This window comes from Python bivittatus, unplaced genomic scaffold, assembly GCF_059951505.1.
Source record: "Python bivittatus isolate LINGU-HERP-01145 unplaced genomic scaffold, Pbiv_v1 ctg000690_np1212, whole genome shotgun sequence".
Taxonomy (NCBI): domain Eukaryota; kingdom Metazoa; phylum Chordata; class Lepidosauria; order Squamata; family Pythonidae; genus Python; species Python bivittatus.
Window position 1 is genome coordinate 4549399 of NW_028277096.1, and position 14527 is coordinate 4563925.

The window sequence follows — 14527 nt, forward strand, 5'->3', positions numbered from 1 at the left end:
TCCCTTGCTGTTGTCCTTCATCCCACTCCCATCTCAATCACAGGCTGCCAATCTATCTTCCTAGGTACTTTACCTTTCCTAAGAAGATAGTGGGCTTAGATCTATATTGGACCTTTGCCATCTCAACTATTTTTTTAGGTGCTCTCATTTCAGGATGAAATCAACCACTTCCATCCTTCTCTTATAGATGGCCATAACTCAAATCCTTCTGTTCCTAAAGCGATTCAACCTTGTTATAGTCACTCAAGTCTTCATCACTACTCACTTAGACTACGCAATGTATTCTACATGGGGCTGCCTTTAAGGACCACTTGGAAACTTCAGTTGATTCAAAATCCAGCACCCCATGTACTATCTGGTACCTGCTGGTGGGAAAACATTATATCTGTGCCTTGACTTCCTACAGGCTTCTATGTGCAATTAATTAAAAGTGCTGTGTTAACTTATAAAACTGTTTATGTCTTGGCACCAACTTACTTTCAGGACAATGTTTGCCCACTAGAATCAGCCTGACCTATTTGAACTTGTCAGGAAAGCAGCTGATGGTTTCCCTGTACCTGTTCCCTCCCCTTTCAGGAGGTACAAGGCAGCTGAGGCCCGGAGGTGCTGCTTTTCCATAGCAGCAGTGGCCCTCTGGAACAGCCTCCAATTGGAAGTTAGATTGGCCCCAACTTTAGTCACTTTCTGGAAGTAATTGAAGATGAAGCTCTTCCAGAGGGCATTTGGGACTTGACACTTCTTTTGGGGGATTGTTTTCAGATTTTCTGGTTTGTGTGTTTTATGTTTTTTGAACCGTATTAGGCCATGGGTGTTGTGATGTTTCTATTCATGTAAAACCACCAAGAGTTCTTGAGATTATGATACAGCACAAATGTCATAAATAAACAGATAAATAAACAACCCCCCGAACCTCCAGACAATTTCATTCTTCTCTCACAAGTTATCCATTCACAGCAGTAGTGATAGATACCAACTAGGGAGTTATTTCCTACCTTAGCCATAATTGCAAGATTCATGTGATTGTACATAAGACTTCCTCTCTGGTAAAAATCAGATTGTGTCATTTCTAACTCCTGGGCCCTACAGAGGCTCAAATATCACCACTTCATCTGTCTTTAGATGCACCTCTTGCATGTATGCTATTTCCATTCCAGTTCTCTCAATGCAGCCTGCCTGCCAAATATTGCTTGGTCTCAGGGACTTCATTGCTTCTTTGGATCAGCTATCTTGGACATGGGCACAAGGGGTGTTGTGGAAGCCATGCCTAGATACCTGTTAAAGATCAGTGCTGCCCAGAGTCACTTTTTGTGATAAATAAATAAATAAATAAATGCCTGCCAAACAATTCTGTTAAGCTCTTGATTAGTGACTGATTATGTGCCATCACCTCAGCTGTAATTAAGTCCATCCAGCTTGCTGCTGGTCATCCTCTTGTTATTTTTCCTTCATCTTTCCAGGACTTAATAAGGGAACTGAGTTTTCATGGTGTGTCCAAAATATGACCAATTTGAGCCTGATCATTTCTGCCTTGAGTAAGAACTCTGGATTGATTTGTTCTATGATCCATTTGTTTGTTTTCTTGGCTGTCCGTGGTATTCTCAGAAGTCTTCTCCAACACCAAAGTTCAAAAGTGTGAGCATAGTATTCTTTCTATCCTACTTTTTCAGTGTCCAGTTTTTGCTTCCATAGAGGGTCACAGAGAAAACTATTGGTTGCATGATTCTGATCTTTGTAGGTATAGACACATCACAGCATTTGAATATCTTTTCTAGGGCCATCATGCCTACCTTACAAAGTGGTAGTCTGAGGCATTTTTTATTACTGATTTCTATACTGCTGATAATTGATTAAAAGGCAAAAGGTATCCACCAGTACAGTATCTTCATCGTCAATTCAAAGGGTAGTTGCTACATTGATTTGATCTTTATATTTAATTTTAATCTCATTTTTTTCACTGTGCTCCTTGACCTTCATTACTAGATCTTGCAGATCATTTGTATTTTCAGCATAGCAGTTATTGATGTTTCTTCCTTCACCACAGTCATTTTCTTTAGTCCAGCCTCCCCCAATATATATTCAGCATAAGTTGAATGAGCAAGGAGACAGTCTTGTCTCACCCCTTTGCCAACCTGGAGTCCATCTGTTTCTCCATGTTCTATGCTGACTGTGTCTTTCTATTCTGTGTATTAATTTCTCATGAGGAGAATGAGATGTTCTGAATTCCTATTTTTTGCGGGCATTTTGCAGCTTGACATGGTCAACATAATTGAAAGCCTTTCTGTAGTAAATGAAGCATATACTGGGTTTTGCACTTTTGTGTGTGGGGGGATATTTTTGGCTTTCTCAATTATCTAGCGTGCATCAGCAATAAAGTCTCTTGTTCTATAGCCTTTTTAAAAACCAGCTTGAACATCTGGCATTTCCCTTTCCATGTAAGGCTCTAATCTGTGTTGGATGATCCTAAACATTATTTTGCTAACACGTAAAAGTAAGGATATTGTGCAATAGTTTGCATACTCTCTTAAGTCTCCTTTCTTTGATATTGGTATGTAGCGTGACCACTTCTAATCTGTTGGCCATTGTGTCATTTTCTAGATTTGTTGGCATAATTTGGTTGGAGGCTTTACTGATTCTTCTTCTGATGCTTGCCATATTTCTGTAGATATTCCATCCATTTGGTAATGACCAGAATGTAAACCTAACTTCACTCTTCTAATACTAGAGGTTCTAACTTCTAAGGTATCTTGGAAGTTGACATCCCTAATATATATAATTTCAGTATACTCTGTCCACCTTTGTTTGATCCTCTTTGAAGCAGTTACTATCTGTCCATTGGTGTCCTTTAGCATACCAAGTTGAGGCAGATACTGTAAATGCTGTTATTGTTTCCTTGTTCTTCTAAGAGCACACTGAAATTCTTTGTTAAGTTTCTTCCTGAAATCATTGTCCTTCTTGGCTTTGGCTTCTCTTCTCGACAATTTCCACCATCTGTTCTGACACCCAGTTTGCTTTCTTCTGTTTCTTGGTCTTTGGCAGTCTCTTTTCATGTTTATTCTTAACAACTTCTTTGATTTCATTCCATAGCTCCTCTGGTTCCCTATCAATGAGACTTAAAACTTGAAAGTGTTCCTGATGTTATCCTTGATTGACATATTGTAGAAACTGATTGCCTTTGTTCTTCTACTTTAATTTGACTTGGAACTTGCACATGAGTAGCTTGTGATCTGTTCCGCAGTCAGCTTCTGGCCATTCTCTTTGCTCTTCTACCTCTTTGTACCAATAATATAGCTGATCTGATTTCTGTGTGCTCCGTCTGTTGATGTCCGTGTATGTAGGCATAGTTTTAGTTGTTTGAGAAATATGTTATCGATTTAGGAATCATTATATGGGCAGAAACTAATAAATTGGTTTCCTCTTCAATTCTGTTTCCTAGATTATACAGTCCAATTACATTTTCTTCCTTAATATTTCCAATTTTGGCATTGCAGTCTCCAACCACAAGCAAGATATTTTTGCTTACGTGTTATATCAATTTCATATTGAACTTGATCATAAAACTGGTAAAACTCCTCTTCTTCTGCATCAGTAGTTAGAGCATAAACCTGGATAACTGTCATATTAAAGGGTTGTTCCTGAAGTCTAATTGACAGTAATTGGTCATTTAATGCATTGTACCTATGTGCTGTCTTTGCTATATCTTTCCTGACTATGAAAGCAATGCTGTTTCTTTTTCTTCTTCTTTTTTTTTGTATTCTGAATAATCAACAGTATGATTGTTTTCAGTCGGATTTCAATTTACTGACACCCAAGATGTCAGCATGTAATCAGTTCATTTCAGCTTTCACTGTATTTTGCTTTCCCATGTTCACACTTCTTACATTCCATGTTCCCACTGTAATTCTGTCTTTGCAGCTTTTCTGCATGGTAACATCAACAACTAGGAGTCTGGAAGACTTAAATCTAGCCACATCATAAACTTCATCAGAACTCTGAAAGATCCCCAGATTTTCCTCAATAGCATGTGGAAGAAAATTCAACTTCAGGGGCCCATAATTGACACTATATTATTAATTGTTGTAGCTTAACTATCAGGGTGGGATGGGGGGATAAAAGACAAGAATTGTTTGCCATTGCCTTCCCCAGCATAGTTTGAAATTATGTCATTGTCTCTAAAGTGATCATGTGCCTTCAATATCTTCCTATACTGCTGCTGCCTGATACAGGTGCCTGCTTGCTCTAGTTGGGCAACTGGGATGACCTTCACATCTTGGGTGACCCTAGTGCGAGTATACAATCTTGGCATAAACTCCCAGAGTGCTTCACTCATCCCTTCCACCACCCTGAGGCAACATAGCAGGACCATGTGTGTGTGTGAAGCTCTATTGTCTACTGTCCAGAAAGGACTTTATGCAAGTTCACAATCCAAGTGTATTGAACTCACAAGTAGCCCCTTGATGAACACAGCTATAGGTAAATAACTTGTTCTTTGAATGAACAAAAATTAATTTCCTGAGTCAGTTTCATGCCCATTGCTACATTTTGCACAGTGCATCAGTAACTTTGAAAGGAAAGAGCAGTTCTTTTTACCCAGCCATAATTTTGAAACATAGCCCTTCCTGTTTGTCTGGAAGCAATCCTTATTCATGAGAGAGAAAAGAAAAACAAGCAAAATGGTAATTTGCAAGCTTGATTGACAATTTGGAGTGATTTTGATCTGAGTTAAGAATATGGATGTTTAGCCAAATTCTAAATTTTGCTATAAGACAAGCAGCTACCTGAGCATTAGCAGGTGGTCACATCTCCTGCATTGAGTTGTGAGTGGTGCTACGTTCAACACTGAGAAAGGCCAACCCACTTATGACCTATAATATGGTCTTCTTCCTCACCATTGCTGCCAGTACTCTATCTGCCCTGTTGTTGACTTTGTGGAATAGACACGGCCATGATCTTGCTAGAGATGTTCTTTTTCCTTCACCCTGAGGTTGTGAAATTAAAAGGTATTTACAGACAGTTGTGTTCTGAGTGGTACTATACAGCCATCAAGTTTTATGACACCTGGCCCTGAGGTGCAGTTCTCAGGTGTAAAGAGCATCAGTAAACACCTCTCCAGAAATGTTTGTCAGAGAGAACATGCAGAAGCTTCCCACTTCCATAGAACAACCTGTTGCTTGGTTCTGGAGGAATGTGAGGGAATGTGAATGCAGATACCCTACTTGTAAGCTTGCTGGAAGAACTTTCTGAGACTTTCAGCTGATCCTCTTTATTCTCTTGGTTTCCTTTATAGTACAGTGCTGTGGACAACAACCCTCTCTCCCTGTATGTCATGCATCCATTCTGGAACACTGTAGTTAAGGTGAGTAAACCTCTTGTCCACCCTGTTTGAGTGTGTTTTCTGTGCTAGACCTGGACTTGGTTAACCTCTCTGTTGGTGGAAAAATGTCATGAGCCATTTGGCAGTGATATGTTCCCCTTCTTGTCTCTGTGACAGGACACAGGAGATTCCCTTTTTCAGAAGACTTGATCATTTGGACATGCAGCCACCTTGTGGACTGGATTTTTTTTCTGTTCCTACACAATAATAAGGGGGGGAAAAGGCTTATATTAAATAAATGGTTATTTTCTTCTCTGTTAATTACCCTTGATGGAAATTACTCTGTCCATTAATGTGAGCTTTCTGCATGTGTTTTTTCTTGCTTTCTCCTAGATTTTCCCTAAATGGTTGGCCCCAAATTTGATAACATTTAGTGGCTTCCTGCTACTTGTCTTCAACTTCTTTCTCATGGCATACTTTGACCCTGACTTTTATGCTTCTGGTAAGACTTTGATATTTCATTTGATTTTTAAATTGTGTGCACACTGATAACCACAAGAGTGAAAGAGCTGTGAATTCCATGTTTCTGATACTGACTCTCTGATTCATGCTTAACAATAAACATTAATAAGGTGTTTGATTTTGGCCTTGCTTGATATTCAGACTCACTCAGTATGACTTAGTTATGGCCAGGCCACACAGATTTGAATCTGGTTGGGGAAGGCAGTTGTGGCTGACGGTAGACTTGAACTTGGGTTTCCTTCATTCTGGATCAACCTTAACAACTACACTAACCACCTAGTTGTAGACTATAGTAAGAAATGTAACAGAAAGTATGCTCAGACCTCTGAAGGGGAGCAAACTATTGTGTGTTAGCCACAAGATTACTTCCATAGGAGGGAAAGTGGAGGATTTATTGTTATCAAGTGCAGATATTTGTTTATTTATTTACAGTTGAGTTTTTTTGTTGCCTTAATCCACAGACTTAGGGCAACATACAACAGAGCAGCAATAATAGAAAAATTCATTAAAAAGTAACAATTGAAACCATATTAAGAAAACACCCTCTATGATGCATGCAATAAAAACCAATCAACTCAAGTGGCAAACTCAGTGGAACAGAATTGTTTTAACTGTCTTCAGAACACTGGATTGTGCTAGGTTGTACCAATGACCTTCCCGACTTTTACTGATAATAAAGTTGGAAATAATTTGAGATATTGCACTTAAGCAAAAGTCATCAGTGTGCTGGAACTTCTCCTCTGTAAAGAAAAGTGGAAAGAGGAAGGAAATATAAGATGCATAAAGTTATATGGCATTGCAAAAATGCACAAGTCTAATTTTCCCCCACTATTCTAGGAGTCCAAAGAAACTAAATGGTTAGAGGTTCAAAAAGTACACCTTTACATAATCCATAATTACTATGTGGGATTCTTCATCACCAGCTGTAGGGATGATCACCACCAGATTAGAAGTTTTCAAAGCAGATTAGGGAAACGGAATGAAGTTTCAATTAGCTACCAAATAGGATAGTTATCTGCTGCCTCCAGCAACCCCTTGAATGCCAGTTTCTGATCAGTTCTCAGGTTTACTTGATGGGCTGCTCAGAAAGTTGGCTCTCAAGGAGAACAGGATGCTGGATTAAATAAACATTTGCTTCCACTGAGCAAGCTTGCTCTTGGAAAGGAGAAGGATCTTCACAATTCTATGACTACAGACTACTTAGAGTTGAGTGGTGGGTTTGGGACAGAAAATCAAACTGAAGGGGTGTGACTCATAGAAGAGAGCATGAATGGCTGGTTGGAAACTGAATAGGAGCACTCCGTGCTGCAACTTCTTGCTGGAGCTCTTTTTGTCTTATTTAATTGTAATGCTATAGTCTGCTTAATTAGATTCACAACTTGTGGTCTTAGCCATAATCCACTTACTGTCTAAACTTTTAAGTTTCCATTAGGGTTAATCAGCAACATGCCCTAAGTCTGATTCAGTAGAGTATGTTGTTTGATCTCTTTTCCTCTACAAGGGGTATTGTCTTTAGTGGAATTCTGCAAAGATGCCTCAGTAGTTCTTAGGTTGTTTTGAAATGGGGAGTTTTGTTTTTCCCTCACTCTGTGTGGACGAGACACAAGGATAGATTACAAAAACTTTGTTTTAAGATGTGCATATCAGCAAATAGTACAGGAGCTGTCCTCTATGTAGAAATACACCAGATATTTGTTTGCAAAACAAGGATCTTCATGAGAGTAAAAAAAAATTCTGTTGTTTATTTCTTTCACTGCTGTTTGCTGTACAGTTAGCAGCCAGTATGACAACAGGTGCTGTTTCCTGGCTATATTTCTCTTAACCAAAAAGACAAACCCAGCTCAAAATGAGAGCAGAGTATGTACTTTTCCCCCCTAAAGACATATTTCTTGAAAAACATGGTCTCCCAGAAGTTTGACCAATGGAATTTAAAACTCATCCAGAGCTAGTTAATAAAGCTTTAATATTTAACATAGGCCTGAATGACATTTGGCAGAAATATAGGTAACAGAAATCAGTTATGTGAAAGTACAGAGTGAGGATTTAGATTCTTGCCAAGGATAAGTGAGGCTTCATTAATTATTTTCCAGAAACTCTTTGTTTTCCTTTGCATCTCACTGATCCCTCAAGTCAAGCTAAATTTCTGATGACTATATGAACATATCCATGTTGTTTGTTGGCAACAAGAGGGAAATGGTTTGCCATTGTCTTCTTCCTGGGTTTATTTTTTTGGACTTTACAATCTAGGCTGTGATCCCAGAATTACCTGGTAGAAAGGTGTGAGCCTGCTTAGCTTTTCAAGGCCACTGGATGTTTTGCATCTCATTGATATGCAATTTATTACCTCAGATTATGTCAAAGTTGTGTTATAAGAAGCTTAGGAATGAAAAGTACTGTAGTTACTGTGTGTTCAGAATTTTTTCAAGAATCAGCACTTTCTGGAAAAAATATGTCTCAGTTAATGATGGATACAATGTGATGGAAATCCAGCCTTTGTATTTGTTAGCACTGAAATTTATACCTGAGGGAAAAATTACAATCTTGATATTTTACAGTGGCTGAAATGTCATTTTTTTCTCAAGTATTGGGAAGGGTTATAACCTTTAGAGGAGAAGTGCATGACTTGAGTTCCCTGGATTGCATGCAGCCCCCAAAGATTTGCATGCAGAAGTTCATTTAATTAAATGGAAATTAAATTAAATTTCATTCTTGTTCTGGCCACACCCACTCCTTTTTGGAAAGGCACTTTGCATATCTTTCAGAGGACAAGGGCGGCCTTATTTATTAAAGGCTATACCTAGGGGCAGGCAATCTTGCATTTCCAGATGATTTTGAATTCAATTCCCATCAGCCCTAGACCTGTGCCAAATGGTAAGGAATTGTCAGGTTTGCAGTCCAAGACACCAGGAGAATGAATCCCAGGTTGCCTAATTCAAGCACGTTATCAAGGCAGCTTGCCATAAAATTTGTGTTTTCATTGTTGAGCTGCTTCTTTCAAGTGGTGGGGGAAGATCCAGTTCCTCCTTTTTGTCCTATTCTGAAGCTGGAAAAGAAAATGAATTGGAATGCACAGAGTTTCAAGAGTGGGAGGAATAGAAGAAGGATGTGTTTTCTCAAACGGTTTTGATTTGGCAGAGGCAAGGGGCCATAATTCATTAAGAAACACAGCTCATCACATTATTGAGCTGTTTGACTTTCTGTGAGAAGAAGCAAGGCTTCTGCCATTGCAGCCTCAGTGCTTTGGATCCCCACCCACCAGGAAATTAATATGTCCCTTTCTGTGCAGCTAATACCTTCCTTTCAGTGTTTTCAGATTGACTGATCTTGCTGCTGTTTGTTTTACCAGCATATTATTTCAACTTTTAATTGCAGCTTAAATTTATTAATATTTTACAGTATCATACATATATATGGCACTTCACAATTGGGTGGCAGCAGCTATGAATTCAATGGTAGTAAATGCTTGCTGATATAAGCAGGTAATAATCTTAGAATAGACTTTCCACATCATGGTGCCTCTTTGCCATTGCCTTCTTCTGGGATTTTTTTTTTTTTTACTTCTCATTCTAATTTACAGGTGAAACTCGAAAAATTAGAATATTGTGCAAATGTTCATTTATGTCAGTATGCCAACTCAAAAGGTGAAACCAATATATGAGATAGACGCATTACATGCAAAGCGAGATATGTCAAGCCTTACTTTGGTATAATTGTGATGATTATGGCGTACAGCTTAGGAAAACCCCAAATTCACAATCTCAGAAAATTAGAATATTACATGACATCAATAACACAAGGATTGGAAATAGAACAATATCGGACCTCTGCAAAGTATAAGCATGCATATGTACTCAGTACTTGGTTTGGGCCCCTTTTGCAGCAATGACTGCCGCAATGCGGCGTGGCATGGATGCTATCAGCCTGTGGCACTGCTGAGGTGTTATGGAAGACCAGGATGCTTCAATAGCGGCCTTCAGCTCCCCTGCATTGTTCGGTCTCATGTCCCTCATCTTTCTCTTAGCAATGCCCCATAGATTCTCTATGGGGTTCAGGTCAGGCGAGTTTGCTGGCCAATCAAGCACAGTAATCCCATGGTCATTGAACCAGGTTTTGGTACTTTTGGCAGTGTGGGCAGGTGCCAAGTCCTGCTGGAAAATGACGTCAGCATCCCCATAAAGCTCGTCTGCGGAAGGAAGCATGAAGTGCTCCAAAACCTCTTGGTAGACAGCTGTGTTGACCCTGGACTTAATGAAGCACAGTGGACCAACACCAGCAGATGACATGGCTCCCCAAATCAACACAAACTGTGGAAACTTCACACTGGACTTCAAGCATCGTGCATTGTGTGCCTCTCCATTCTTCCTCCAGACTCTGGGTCCTTGGTTCCCAAATGAGATGCAAAAGTTGCTCTCATCAGAAAAGAGGACTTTGGACCACTGGGCAACAGACCAGTTCTTTTTTTCTGTAGCCCAGGTAAGATGCTTCTGACGTTGTTTGTTGTTCAGGAGCGGCTTGACAAGAGGAATACGACATTTGAAGCCCATGTCCAGGATCCGTCTGTGTGTGGTGGCTCTTGATGCACTAACTCCAGCCTCAGTCCACTCCTTGTGAAAGTCCCAACACTTTTGAATGGCCTTTTCCTCACAATCCCCTCCAGGCTGCGGTCATCCCTGCTGCTTGTGCACCTTTTTCTTCGACACTTTTCCCTTCCACATAACCTTCTATTGATGTGCTTTGATACAGCACTTTGGGAACATCCAACTTCTTTTGCAATTACCTTTTGGGGCTTTCCCTCCTTATGGAGGGTGTCAATGATGGTTTTCTGCACAACTGTCAGGTCAGCAGTCTTTCCCATGCTTGTGATTCCTACTGAACCAGCCTGAGAGACCATTTAAAGGCTCAGGAACCCTTTGCAGGTGTTATGGATTCATTAGCTGATTAGAGTGGGACACTTTGAGCCTAGAATATTGACCCTTTTCACACTATTCTAATTTTTTGAGATTGTGAATTTGGGGTTTTCATAAGCTGTACGCCATAATCATCACAATTATACCGAAGTAAGGCTTGGCATATCTCGCTTTGCATGTAATGCGTCTATCTCATATATTGGTTTCACCTTTTGAGTTGCCATACTGACATAAATGAACATTTGCACGATATTCTAATTTTTCGAGTTTCACCTGTATAGCCCTAGTATTTCCTGGTGGTCTCTCACTCAGGTACTAACCCAGGTATAACCCTGCTTAGCTGTTTTGAGGTCAGGCAAGACCAGCTAGCTGCTAACCAGCTGCCACGACTTATTGTCCCAAAACATCAGGAGAGCTCCGGATGGGATAAGTCTGCAGTAGGATGAGCCTGATCTTAATGCCTAAAATGTTCTGGTTGTGTGACAAATGCTTTCCTAGGGAACATAATGACTCTCGGAATTATTGTCTTTCCTGCAGCACCAGATCAAAAGCACGTTCCAAACAAAGTGTGGGTCATAGTGGGTCTCCTCAATTTTGCGGCTTACACTCTAGGTAAGAGTGCTTATTTCCTGCATGCTGTGTTTATACAGTCAGCAACATATCAATGAGCAGTTGCAGTAATGTTAATGGGGCCAAATTCAATGCATACAGGAATTTATATGCATATGCATATTATAACACCTAGAAGTCTGGTGCAGAATATATATGCAAGACAGATTCTACCTTATGCCTCTTTCCACCAATGCTTGTGGCTGAAGTAGGAGAGGAGGTTCTCCCCAACAAGGAGAAGGGATGGAGAACCTGTTCTGTCCTCTGCTGCAAATGCATACTTCTGAAAGGGTGTTGCCTCTGGAAGATGCAAGCAGAAAGCCTCAAGCAATTGTTCTAAGTAATTAGTATTCTTTTGGAAGCAATTTACTCTGATCAGCTTTTACCAAAAAAAAAAAAAGTATCTACTGTTAGCAAAGTAAAGTGCGAGTAGGGTGTGCATAGGAAAAAATAACAGCAAGAATGTTTAAACATGAGTGCAAGTATACAAGGCCTTGAGAGTCCTGTAGTGGAGCAGTTATGGAGCAGTAGCAATTTGAGGAAAACAGTAGGATTTACATCAGGGAAGGGGGAATGTTTTAGGGATTCAATTACCCACAATCTTAAATCAAAATCTTAAACCAAATCTCTTGTCCTGCCTCATATGCACTCTCAGCTATTTAACGTCACTAGCAAAGGGGCCTTGGTTTATGAATTGCCAGAGCCTCAACCCAGCTTACCTCTTAAATGCTTTTGCTTTGATTTCTTAGTGTATTTTTCTTCTAATTTTAATCCCAGCCAGTCAGTGGAAGTGAGAGCAATCAGTTAACCTTCTCTTTCCCTGTGACATCTCTCTCTTCAGATGGTGTGGATGGGAAACAGGCACGTCGCACCCAGTCCAGCTCCCCACTTGGGGAACTCTTTGACCATGGCCTGGACAGCTGGGCCTGCATGTTCTTCGTGGTGACCGTGTATTCCACTTTTGGCCGAGGATCCAACGGTGTTAGCGTTTTTGTCCTCTACCTGCTCCTCTGGGTGGTTTTGTTCTCATTCATCCTTTCCCATTGGGAGAAGTATAATACAGGGATTCTCTTCCTGCCTTGGGGCTACGATATCAGCCAGGTGGTAAGTCAGCTAGCCTCTTGCCATACTCATTTCCAAGGGTTGACTTAACAGTGGGCAGAGAGGCTCCCTTATTTCCACAAGCATCTGGCTTATTGTGAGTCTCTGGGGCTGTGTTTCTCAACCTTGGCAACTTGAAGATGTGTGGACTTCAACTCCCAGAATTCCCCAGCCAGCATGCTGGCTTGGGAATTCTGGGAGTTGAAGTCCACACATCTTCAAGTTGCTACGGTTGAGAAACACTGCTCTGGGATTTAGATTTGTTTCATTGGCTTATTCTGGTTAAAACGCCATTTATGTTATAAACTTCTGTGAGTTTTCTGTGAGCTTTCTTTAGAAGGCTTGAAATAAGATGTGGAAATGATTTAACTCTGGAGTTTTCAAACTCTTTGATGCCATGACCCTCTGAAACAATGCATGAAATTATGTGACACCACAACTCCCCTCCTTCATGATTTCATGATTTCACTGGGATTAGAGTTGGGCAAGAAATAAATACACAACTTTTATTCATTAAAATTATGTCTGTATGTGCATAAAATCAACAGTAGAACCCTACAGCTTTATAAAATAAAGTATGTTGGAAATAATCATATTTAAACCATATTTTAAATGGAAAGCATGAGCTTGCTCAGTATTGCATAATTACTGAAATACGGATTTTTATTTTTGAGACAGCTATTCTAATTTTTTTGTTCTACCGTGCATATATTCTGGAATGATACTTGTTCTTTGTAGCAGCAACTGTAGGATATCCAGAAAAAGCAGGAGCAAATTCTAACAGTGTTGTGGCATTTTGTGAATGAGCTCAAATAAATTTGCATCCCCATTTCAGATTTGTTCATAATCCCCTGAGGGGGCTATGACCTACAGTTTAAGAACCCTAATTTAACCTATAAGCAGCAGAGAGTTTCAAATTGACGTGTGTGTAATTTACCACTCAGTTCAAGGGCATATTTATGCAGTCAGATTTCCCTGTGACAGACTAATGTAGGTTACACAGAATCCCCTCTAAAATAGTTAAGAAAAATTGTCTTACATTAAAGTGTCTGCCTGAGCCACCATTCTTATTGCAAACAAAACTAACTGGTAGTTTCCACAAGTCACAAAGTCTAAAGGAAGAATATCTTTTTGCCCTGAATCTTCAACCAGTTTCCATTCATTGCAAAGATGTATAATGACTGTGGCATGCAGAGGCTACATAGGAAGCAAAAGCCATTGGAATGACCTATCTGGCTTGTAGGATTTGATTCATATCCAGAGAGTTTGAGGAATTGTAGTTATGAAAGTGAGACCTGGAACTATGGCACAGCTGCTATTTAGAGATGAAATTTGGCAAACTGTTGTCCTGATCTCTGTTTACTGCTGTAGTCCAGCAATCAACCGGCCTTGAGTAAGTCACTTGAACTCAGTTGAATGCCAGTTCATTCTATCCAAATACCAAGAAATGACACAAACAACAATAAAAGCATATTCTCTTTGAGCATAACAACACTGATCTGTATAAGAAATTTCTGCACTGATTCATTTGGGTTACCAAGACATGAACTGCAAAAAGAAATTAGGACTTAACTAATAAAGAAAAAAAAGATGAAGAAGATCACTTTTGACCAGCTTTAAAGTTGGGTCCTTAATAAAGCAAGAAGCAAATGCATTTACATTTTAAAGTAATTTGAAAAATTCTAAGGGGTAGATGTTTGGGATAAGGCCCTAGGTTTATGCACAGAAGGAAGTGGGTGGGGAGCATGTCTCCTCTAAAGTCAGGCCTCCTGTGACGTATAATTCTAAGAACCAAAGCATGTGTGTTCCTTCATCTGCATGTTTCAGATAAACCCAGTCAACATAGTGGATGGAATTCATAAATTGATATTAATGTCTCCTCTGAATACATTCATTGGCAGGCATGGGTGCCATAGACTCTGGCAGAAGTGGCTTTGTTTGAGAAACACCACCACCTACAGTTATTTTGGTCAGTGGTACTTGTCCACATCTGCCACCCCTCCCCCTGAAATGCTAGTAGGCAGGCACTTCCCTTCTGCACTTCCAGGTCGCCCCACTAAACACTTTCTGAACAGTC

The 14527-nt window shown here is 40.0% G+C and overlaps 1 protein-coding gene across 1 annotated transcript in view; it reads left to right on the plus strand.

Moving 5' to 3' along the window:
• The window catches only part of SELENOI (selenoprotein I), a 56078-nt gene that overhangs the window by 27948 nt on the left and 13603 nt on the right, over positions 1-14527 (plus strand). The window contains exons 2-5 of the mRNA XM_007422346.4: positions 5285-5353; positions 5705-5813; positions 11278-11352; positions 12191-12453. Coding sequence (XP_007422408.2) covers positions 5285-5353; positions 5705-5813; positions 11278-11352; positions 12191-12453 — 516 coding nt within the window. The remainder of the gene's footprint in view (positions 1-5284; positions 5354-5704; positions 5814-11277; positions 11353-12190; positions 12454-14527) is intronic.